A 10,980-nucleotide genomic window follows, 5' to 3' on the forward strand; every position below is an offset into this window, starting at 1 on the left:
GTCCAAAATACAGCTCTGGAAAAAATGGAGATCACTTTGATATCATCAGTTTCTGATTTTACTTTTTATGGGTATATTTATAGGTATAAGTGAAATGAACATTGTTTTATAATAAAGCTACTGACAATTAAAAACCTCTAATGTAGTCAAAATGAAGATGAATGGGGGAAAAGCCATCAAATAAAGCTAAATTGCTTGACTTTTTGCTACAGGAGTGGCTTAAGGTCTCCCAAAAGCAGTTTGTAAGACTTGTGGAGGAGGACATGCAAAGATGCATGAAAGCTGTGATTAAAAACCAGGGTTATTCTTTTTTATTATTTTTCATTTTCTGCAAATAAATGCTCTATATAAATGACTATTTTTATTTTGAATTTGGTTTTCAGTAGTTTTTAGAATATAATCTTCATTTTACTCAAACATATACATATTCATAAAATAAAAAACAAATGATCATTTTTAAGTGGTCTTTTAATTTTTTTCTGGAACTTTATGCTCTTCAGTAGCAGGGCTGGTAAGGCGGCCACTAGATGGCAGCAAAGTAGCCATAAACAGCTGGTACATTTTTGGTACATACATTTGAGTTTTGAAATTCATCAAATGACTCTGACTCTGATAATTCCTCAGCACAATGAAATGAACTATGTTTTTTTATTTGTTTTTACCAAATGAAAACATCTGGAATATAATCAAGAGGAAGATGGATGATCACAAGCCATCAAACCAAACTGAACTGCTTGAATTTTAGCACCAGGAGTAAAGCAGCATAAAGTTATCCAAAAGCACTGTGTAAGACTGGTGGAGGAGAACATGTCAAGATGCATGAAAACTGTGATTGAAAAACAGGGTTATTCCACTAAATATTGATTACGGAACTCTTAAAACTTTATGAATTTGCATTATTTGAGGTCTGAAAGTTCTGCATCTTTTTTGTTATTTTCAGCTATTTCTCATTTTCTGCAAATAAATGCTCTAAATGACAATATTTTTGTTTGGAATTTGGGAGAAATGTTGTCTGTAGTTTATAGAATAAAACAACATTGTTAATTTTACTTAAACATATATTTATAAATAGCAAAATCAGAGAAACTGATTCAGAAACTGAAGTGGTCTCTCTTTTTTTTCTTTTCCAGAGCTGTATATCATGCTAATGAAACGTATGAAATGAGTGAATCAGTGTTATCTGAACTAGCCTAGTTCTTCAGTGCTTTTGAGGAACTGTCGTGTTGTTGTTTTTAGAAAACTGGCATTTTTGCTTAATTTCCCTGTTTTCGCATTCTCGTAATTCTTCTTCTTTGTCCCAGCTCTTGTAGCACTTCTAGCGAAGTCTCTGTACTCTTGGAAAGTGCTGTGCTGTTCTGTCCCAAAACCGAACTTCTGTTCCCCTAAACGACCGTCTCCAGTCACCAGACTCAACCTCAGTTCCCTTTCGAGTTCTCCTGTCTGGCCCTTCACCACTATTCAAATGGTGTGGTGATGGTGACCTTCAGTGTTCTGAGAGAGTTCTGCCGCTTGTGGCCCTGTTGTTCAGGAACGGTGAGAGAACTGAAATGCGGGACACTGTGCTCTTTTGTGCTGGGCCGCGTCCCTTTTAGCTTTTGCTTTTGTTTTCCTGCCTGCTGAGATTCAGAAGTGCCCGCAGCTGATGAAACACACACTTCCTCGTAAGGTGTGAAGACTTGCCAGGTCACTGCATGATGCAAATCATCTGAAATAATGTTTGCACCACTGTTCTCAGCAGACACATGCTGACCGGGTTCTTCAGTAGTAACCTACAGAGCACGGTTACGGTGGGCCATTTGCATGTAGTTCCCTGATGAACAGATAGCACGCTTCACCCACTAGGCAAATGCTAAAGGCCGGAGGGAACTCATTTTCCTCTCGTCAACTTCTTCCCTGACTGAACTCGCTAGAGCCGGCCCTCAGCGTGGTTCAGGAGACACCCAGCAGTGTCCAGTATCTGTGGAGGGAGGGGGGACTTCCCTACAGACACCACTGCTAGCTTGCATCGGGCTATCCCCTGTGTAGGCGGCATGCAAAACTGCCTGGATTTCCCCTGGGACGCGCAGGTGGGCCTACAAAGGTAGTCCAGAAGAATGTATATGTGTGTGATGTGGGTGTACGCTGGGCTTCCTCCTGCTAACGCCCCCACACTGCGTGGGCTGTAGAGGATTCCTCTGTGGTCACTCTTATCAGGGAGGGTTCCCGTGTTACTAAGCACAGAAATTTGGCCTAATCTGTAGTGACCATCTGTGACCATCTATGTGAGCACATTTCCCCTGGTAAATACTTAAAAGTTAAGGTACTTAAAATTAAGGTAGTAAATCTTCATGGAAAAAAAAACAGTTAACCTGTTGACTATGACTACTTTAGCTGCCCATTTACTTTTATTATAAGTGTGATATGGGTGATAAGGGCGATGCTTTCGGTTCCTTAAGCAGTGCAGGAAGGTTACTGTTAAACAGGGTAATATTGTCCAAAGCCTAGGCTTAAGCTAAGGAAGACAAGACAACCATATACAGCTCTGGTAAAAATTAAGAGAACACTTCACTTTTTCCCCCATGGAGTGGAGTGTACACACATATCGTCGCTGTCCAATGAAAAACAAGTATCTCCATTTTTGCCGATTTTTAGTTTACTACATAATTTGAACAAACTGTTTCTTATACTGTGCTAAATTTTCTTGATGAACGGACCAATAAAAAACTATCCAAAATGATTAAAAAAAAAAACTCTTTTTGCATTGACTTCCATTGAAAGTTAAGTAGGTTTTTTCTCTCTCCTGTAAAGTTGCTGTGTTGGAGAAACTTGTGGACAGCATCGATATACACACTAGTGGGAAAACTCAGAAGACACACACCATGCCCGGAGCAATGGGCAGACCAATGTTGAAGGCTTTGCTCAAGGGCTCAACATTGGGGGCCTGCCAACCTGGGTATCGAACCCATAACCTTGTCGTCAGTGGTTTGGTGCTGAGTGCTGAGCCACCACTGCGTTTTTACAGCCACTATGTCACAGAAGGCTGTTCCAAAGTGCAGGAATGATTTTCAAGATGCAATTGATGTATCATTAATAGCCCTTATTACTCACAATTCTTTGCACAGTATAAATAGTGAAAGGGAAAAGAACAGCACCAAAAAATGGCTGACAAAAAAGCCTCAGAAGTAAATGCTACTTTTTACAATGAATATTTTATGATGTTATTCAGAATTATATTATAATTCATAATTAATTCCTGTAAAGAAAAGAGATACAGGATCTTTCTTCTGACATCATCTAAGCCATACTAAACTGTTTCATATGCTTGACCAATCATTGGAACAAAGGTAATCTTTACTTTTGCTATTTTGAATCTGGTGTTCTTTTACATTGTGTCAAACATTCTTGATTAATGGACCTTTAGAAATGCCCCAGAAAGAAAATAAATTTGAACTCTCATTGAAAGATATAATTTTTCATGTATTTAACAGGGACAATGCACATGATCAACATTGTAGTTTCTACATCAATGTGCCAGAGTGAGCTAAAAAGCTCATTTTCATCTGTAGTCTCTAGGCAAATTAAGACTATTTTTTAAAACTATTTTAGATACCTTTTGTGTGTGACAATGGCAATATGCTACCATGTAACTGTTTTCATATAATAGCCTGAATAACTCTCAGTGAACACTCTAAACTACTAGTCCCAACAAAAAACAGTTAAGCATTAATAGGAGTGGTTAAAATGTTTATTGCATATTTAATGTCCACACTTTTGGGCTTTTGGAAATATATCCAGAGATCTCTGAGCTTTGTGCATTTTTACAGTAGATTTGCATGTAAAAAAAAAAGAGACAAAATACACTATAAAAGCATTCATAATGCACAGTAGATCATTTCAATTGATACAGAACAGTGATTACCATCAATGCATCCTGGAATACCCCTTATCCTTCACAACTCCCTGTAACTTTCCCAGCTCCCAAAAAACCTGATCCGACTAGTCGGGCTGGATTTCCCAAAAGCCTTTTAGCACAAAGATCATTGTTGAAAAAAGATCGGGAACATCACACTTAACCACTCTCTCCAACAGATAACCACTTCTGTTAGAGAGGAATTGCAGTGATATTCCCATCTGACCTGTATTAAACAATACAAAGTAAACAGGTGATGATCAATATTTACTAATAATAGTCAAAGTTTGCTGCATTGAAATATTTACCACAATTAAAACATGCACCCAACATACTGTGGTTTACTTATGGAGACAATTCACACAAAAATAAATAAATATTTAAATACATGTTTGGCCTCAGTTTTGGTTCAATTTTGACCCGGAAGATTTAAGTGTGTAATATACACAATCAAGCATGACATTATGACCATCATGAGTTTTCAGTGTCACTGCTGGACTGAGAATAGTAAACCAGGAGGTAGGAGTGTGTAATCGAGTGGAGGACAGTAAGAGATTAAACATAGTGATTAAAAACTCCAGCAGCACTGCTGTATCTGATCCACTCACTGTACCAGAACAACAAACACCACCACGCTAATCAGTGCTAATCACTGCAGTGCTGAAAATAATTAACCGAGCAAGCAATGACCATTGAAGAACTTTGAGAATGCAGTGTAATGATAATAAAGTATGCAGAAAAACTGATACAGCACTACAGTCTGTAATTATAGAACTACTATGTGCTCCTATATGATCAGTGCATCTGAAAAATTGATAATGGGTATAGAAACAAGATGGTGGTCATAATGTTATGCTTGAAAGTGTATATTAACATACTATAATATAAACACTTTTCCCCCATTATTTATTGTACATGTTTATTATACAAGTTACGCCCAACAGAATTATCAAAGTACCCCAACACAACAAAGCTTGGGGAAATTAGACCCATTAAATTATAGTTTTCCAAGCTGAACTGTTCTATTGAAGCTGGGAAAACATTAAAATTGTGCAGGATTCAGAGGTTATTCCAGGCTAAATAGGGACAGGCATAGGCTATAACCAACAGCTATGTAGTGGTAAACCCAGTGGAAAAAGGAAAGTGTTAATGTGTGGTTTAATCTTTTATCATAAAATGTATGACAATGGCAGCAGCTCATTTTTACTATGTGAAAGTACACAGCAATTAGCAAATACAGAAACAAGCATCATCTATTATGGTGCCATTAACATTCATAGCTGCAGATCCAAAACAGCATAAATCTAAAATGTGAAATAAATGCAGGACAGTCTTTAAAACATGAAAAAAAAAAATCGGAATTCCAACAGGAACAGGTATTCCGGTGTGTAGAGGAGAGCTGGTCATTCTTAATTCCTCCCCCTGACCAGAATTAACCAACCACTGTGCAGAAGTGAGCTGTAGATGACCACTGAAACCTGTAAATGGCAAATATCTACACCAGTATCCACAAAACCTCATTTAAAAAAAAAGACATCTCATCGAGCAGTAGTTCAGTTTTCAAGATGCAAGAAAAAATCTTTACATTTGCACAAACAAAGCCATTTTTGCCACGGCTGGAAATGAAAAACAATGCAATAATTTATAAATAACATTTAAAACGGAAACTGCATTAAACATGGTAGAAGAGCAAGGCACTTGATACTGGAATATCAACTTAAATGTTTGCAGGAGGGATGCTCAGTTTTAAAAGGAAACTGTATTAAATAAATGCATTTTAATCATTTAATTCTTATTTTTCTCTAAGCCCACTCAGGTGACTTTTGCATTTGATTTGCTATCTGACATGATAATGAAAGAAGGTTCAAAATCTCAGAAACTAAAAAAAGTCAAGGAACTCCACAATCAAACTAAACTGGATCCAGGCATCGTTTTGGAACATTTTGGAATCAGGGTATTGCACACTGCCTGCAGTGAGACTTATTAAGACTCATTAATTTAACCTGCATTTGAAGTGAATTAACAGCCTGGAATATACAGGGTGAGTAAAAAGTCACAGGACACAAAATATGGTGGCTTTTCAGGGATGTTCCAGAAATAGGCTAAACAACAGCCCCCTCACTTATTACTTTCTAGTGTATTCATATATGTAATTTTCCTTTTGACTTGTTTCATTTTTCATCTCAATCCCTTTCGTTTCTAAAGTAAACATATATCCTGCGACCTTTGACTGACCCTCTACACTGATGAACCAAAGCATTATGAACATTCAAAGGTGAAGCTAATAATGTATTTTATATATATATATATATATATATATATATAACAGTAGCTCATGTTATGGTCTGAGACTTGCGATATGATCTAAGTGGTAAGTGAAGTCAGTTTGTACAGTTGACAAATTGACTATGAAAGAAATCAGCAGACGTAAAAAATCAAATTGATGTGTGTGAATAGAAAAAAAGTCTAGCCATCCAGACAATTCTAGCAATACACAGTTGGCCACGAACATTACCACACACTGCGCTGTCTGCTGTGGGTGGTAATGCCTTCTGTAATGTATTCCCAGTACACATGTAAAACTGTGGAATGAAAAATTTTCAAATACCTCCACCTAAAACGTTAGAAATAGAATGCCCCATCCATCTGCACCCACTATCAGACCTCACTCCCACACCAATAGTTGATGCCACTTTATGAGCATGCTAAATGTTCAACCTCATTTGCTAATTCACAACAACTTTTACTGACCGATATGATCAATTGACATACTTCTATCCCAGAAGAACTTGTCCTGTAGGGTACCGCTTTTTAACCTTGTCTAAAAAGCTGAAACTCTTAGAGACCAATGTGTTATCTTAAACAAACTCTATGAAGCAGCAACCTAAAGGTATTTAAACTTGGAGCAATGTCTGTTTTGTCAACTGTCAACTAAGATAAAGGTTTCATATATGGTTCCATGTATTTGTTCAGCTTCAAATGTATTCAATTACAACTCTGGTCCTATGCCACGCTCAAATTAAGACCAATTCACAAATGTGGTGTTGCAGGTACTGCATACATACAGGTTTATGGGATTAATCACTGGTCAGTGTCTGTATGGAGCTTGATGTTGTCTTTCCTCTTAGTTGTAAGTGTGTGCATGACTGTTTTTATGTAATACCCTATAGCTTTGGAATGGTGCCCTGTCCTGGATGAATGGATGGATGGATGACTATTTGGTCAAAGGTTAAAGGAACTACTGGTGCCTAATGTATCACGCAACACCTTCAGAGGCACTATAATGTGAAGTTGTTTTAGCAGCATGTTGGTCATACAGGCATAACATTTTGGTTCACCTATATATATATCCACTGAAATTTGTGGAAAAATATCAATCAATCAGACAAAAGCACAAAAAAAAAAATCAAGACATTACCACAGTGTAAAAATGCAGTTCAGTTTAGGTTGACAGCTTTTTCCAGCTTGGATAATGTAAAGGCAACAAACCAGAGAATAAACTAAGCCACTGCTTTCTGCTAGACTGTTCCTTTAGCTCGTCAAGCCTCCTGAATGAATGATGAGCGATGCGTCAGTATTTATTGATCCCAAACAAACGAACTCCATGGAACTGAGGCAGCTTTGGAAGGAGGACACTGAGGAGGGAGCCTGTGTTGATCAGGAAGTGAGTGGCATCATATTTGGTGTAAAAGCTGGCCAGCAGGTACCTAGAAGAGAATGAGAAAAAAGATGACACGTCACATTTATTTTTACTGGAAAATGGAAGCATATGATAGAAAATTATGGGAATTTACTAAAATATAATAATAAAGCACCAGTATCTGATAAATTTATTGTTATACTGCTACCTTTCTATGGCATATTTTGTAGCTGGTGCGATATTACAATACAATTACAATACAAGTACAGACAACATTAACAGTAACTTACAGCACTATGGGTGAAATGGTCAGGAATTTTCTTGATGATGTGAACTGGATGCCGTAGTCCATTTGTTCCCAGTGTGTGAGCAATCGTGCTTTGCCCTGGTCAGGTGTCTCAAATGGAGTCCCCTTGACTGTGTGCAGGAACACATACATTGCCTAGAGAAGAAAACAATTAGGACTTTACCACAGACAGAGAGAGTTTAAGGATGCAGAACTGAAGTAACAAACCTAAAAGTACATACAATTAAAGTAAAAACTCTGGAACTGTAGTTACTCCTTCAAAAGATGGAGCTCTATTAAAATACATTTGAAATTAACTGAAGTTTTGTTTGCAATTACTAATGCTACTGTGGCAAAATACAGTGAGTTCCTTACAGCAATGTCCCTACAGTAGAGGCTGTTTCTGCAGAAAAGGCCTCACACCCACACCTTGTTAACTCTGGATTATTGCTGGATGAGCAGGTGAACACTGACCTTTCCATATGCTAAAGAGCAATGCTGCACGCGAAGTATCTGTTTCATCTTTAGCAGTATCATAGGGACTATCGAGGAGTTCCAGTGGCTGACAACTGAGCTTATCACTGAGAATATGATTCAGCTTGCAGTAAAAAGAGCATGCTATTTGGCCACACTCACTTCTTTGGTTTCGTTAAGCTTTTAAAAATTAAGGATTACAAAAAGTGTCCATTTCTAAATAATGTTAAATGTGTGTTTAACTTGACTTCTGTATGACTTTTGCTGTTTTACAGTCTGTATTTGCCTCCTGTCCCATATGCACAAAGGTGTCAGGACAACTGTGCATGCACTGTTGCTTCTAAAATCAAGGATATTAAAAAAGAGTTTATCCTGCTTTTGTTGGAGTATCTGTCTCTACTGTGCGTAGAAGGCTTTCAACTAGGTCTTATAGTAAAACACTGCTGTGAGAATTGGACTGTGTTAAGCAACAAAAGTGGTAGTGGTAGACAAGAGATATCAGAATGTTGGATGGGGGGCTTTGTGTGTGTATCTGCATATCTGTGTCAGTAATGGGTGCAATTTAAGGTAGCTAAATGCGATAAATAGAAGGGGTAGCCACTAACATTGAGTCCTTCACAGTAGCAAAGGGCACATTTCTTTGTTGTATTAATGACTGGACAATAATAACAACGTATGTCACAAAATAAAATGTTTTAACACATTTCCAATATTTCATTATCATTTACTTCACCTGTTATTGACCGGAATTCATTACAGGGCGCTTTACAGGAACTTGCCAATTCATTTTTCAGATGTTTAAAGGTACACACAACCATTACAGGCGTTCCAAGCTGTTTTTCCTGTTTTTTAAACTGTTCACATCAGTGTAAAAATTATACTGTATCGACTGAAATTAAGAAATATAATATATATATTTTTGCCATATCCATGTTGTATTTAAGGTATCCAACAAAAAAGGAACAGCTTCCAGTGATGTAAAGCTTTAGAGATGCAGCTATACAGTGCATGCACATGGTAGGTATACATAAATATCAACATGGCAACTCAGTGTAGTGCTCGCTATATTCCCATTATTATCTAAGATGTTACTGTGACTGACCAGATTGTGAATGACATTTGTTAGAGTCCACACTAGTGACACACTGAAGAAAGGGATGCTCAGCAGGACGACATGCAACACGATGGTCAACAGCAAGTAGGTGAGCCAGATCCCTCGGCTGTTCATCACCCGGGTGTTGGGGTTCACCTCGCTGTGAGCAACGCCCACATTCATTGTGACAGATCTGAAAGGAAAAAGACTGTAAGGAGGCTCATGCACATCTCATGAACTCATGCACACATGCACATAGGCTCCAAGTCACTTATCTGATCTTTCACATTCATCTCAGTCTTAAGGGATCTAAAAGTGCTAAAAGCATTTTACACAATGGAGTCTATATTTTATTCATACATTCCCATCAATGAGAGCTGTGTGGGTTTTTTTATTTTACTAGAGAACACAGATGTAGCTTCTGTGTTCAATCAGAGATGGAGAAGTTGACACACAATAGTTTACACAACATTGGTATTTATGAATCGTTCCCGTACACCTCACCATATATACCACAAAATAATGATTAAGAACTGTGCAAATGCTAGATAAAACACAGTATCACTGACTACTGACTGACATCATACTTCTTGAATTTAGAATTTTTCTCCTCTGCACCCTGGACTCCACTTTAGGATTACAGTGATTAAAGCATATTTAGGAATTGCTGAAATATGAAACATTTCAGCTGAAAGCTTAAGCATAGAAAAGTAGAAACAAAGAAAAATAAGTTCCACTTTTAAATTAAAATCAGAGTACTTTCAGTATTTACAGCAGCATTTGCTCAGTATTTGTTGCAGAAGTGGGTAAAAAAGATAAGGATTACACTTTAGTACCTGCTAGGGTGGCCTGACCTTTAATTTAAATTATAAATTATTTTACTGACAACAGAACGGCTGATTTGTTTTCTTTTTGTCTTTTCCGAATAGTTCTGGGATGTTTTTGATCTTGTCCCGAACTAATAGTAAACAGTTACTACCCACCCATTTTAGACTGTGTTTAGATTGAATTCAGCAATAGATAATAGCCAAAAAAAAAGTTTATATATCTATAGTTAGTTCTCTCGTTCAAACTGCGTAACCAGTTACAGCTAATGCTAACTAGCTTAGCAACATCTGCTATCGCTAGTAAACTAGTGATTAAACTCGTTAACCTACAAGCCTCTGTGGCTTCTGCGTTCCGTAAACGCGCGTTACCCCGGACAATAGAGTTTTTATTAAGAACAAACCGATTAAAGCGAGTAAAACTGTGTAAACACGCTACTTACTAACGACTGCTGTCATATAACACACCTCCACCGTAACCAGGAAATCGCAGTTCCCCGGCGGACTCCACCCTACTCAACGTTGATTGGCTGGCGCCCTTTGTAAGGCACCGCCCCTCTGTGTTTTTGATTGGTCAGCTGCTCTCGTTTGTCCCGCCTGAGTTTTTTATTGGACAATTTTTTTCATTCTTTTATAATTACCGTGAAAAAACAAAGTAAAGTTAATTTAAAAATTATACTTTTGTAATATTTATTTTAATTTTTATTTATTCAAATTTTGTAGTGTAGTGTAGTTGAATGTTGTGTGCCGCCAATAATTTTGTAACATTTATCA

The 10,980-nt window shown here is 37.4% G+C and overlaps 1 protein-coding gene across 1 annotated transcript; it reads right to left on the bottom strand.

Moving 5' to 3' along the window:
* Nucleotides 1–3,706: 3,706 nt before the first annotated feature.
* Nucleotides 3,707–10,726, bottom strand: ormdl2 (ORMDL sphingolipid biosynthesis regulator 2). Its single transcript, XM_007235714.4, has 4 exons — nt 10,650–10,726; nt 9,392–9,575; nt 7,820–7,971; nt 3,707–7,596 (listed from the first exon to the last, which is right to left on the bottom strand). Exons 2-4 carry the CDS (start codon nt 9,563–9,565, stop codon nt 7,461–7,463), a joined length of 462 nt encoding a protein of 153 aa, XP_007235776.1. The 5' UTR covers nt 9,566–9,575; nt 10,650–10,726; the 3' UTR covers nt 3,707–7,460.
* Nucleotides 10,727–10,980: the final 254 nt, after the last annotated feature.

Source organism: Astyanax mexicanus, chromosome 13 (assembly GCF_023375975.1).
Source record: "Astyanax mexicanus isolate ESR-SI-001 chromosome 13, AstMex3_surface, whole genome shotgun sequence".
Classification (NCBI taxonomy): Eukaryota; Metazoa; Chordata; class Actinopteri; order Characiformes; family Acestrorhamphidae; genus Astyanax; species Astyanax mexicanus.

What these genes read in the sequence shown, in the direction of transcription:
- ormdl2 (XM_007235714.4), bottom strand. Translation starts at nt 9,565, where the DNA reads ATGAATGTGGGCGTTGCTCACAGCGAGGTGAACCCCAACACCCGGGTG. An exon ending in CAAATGTCATTCACAATCTG is followed by an intron (nt 7,972 to 9,391) that starts GTCAGTCACAGT and finishes TTTCTTCTCTAG; the next exon opens with GCAATGTATGTGTTCCTGCA. An exon ending in ACCATTTCACCCATAGTGCT is followed by an intron (nt 7,597 to 7,819) that starts GTAAGTTACTGT and finishes ATTCTCTTCTAG; the next exon opens with GTACCTGCTGGCCAGCTTTT.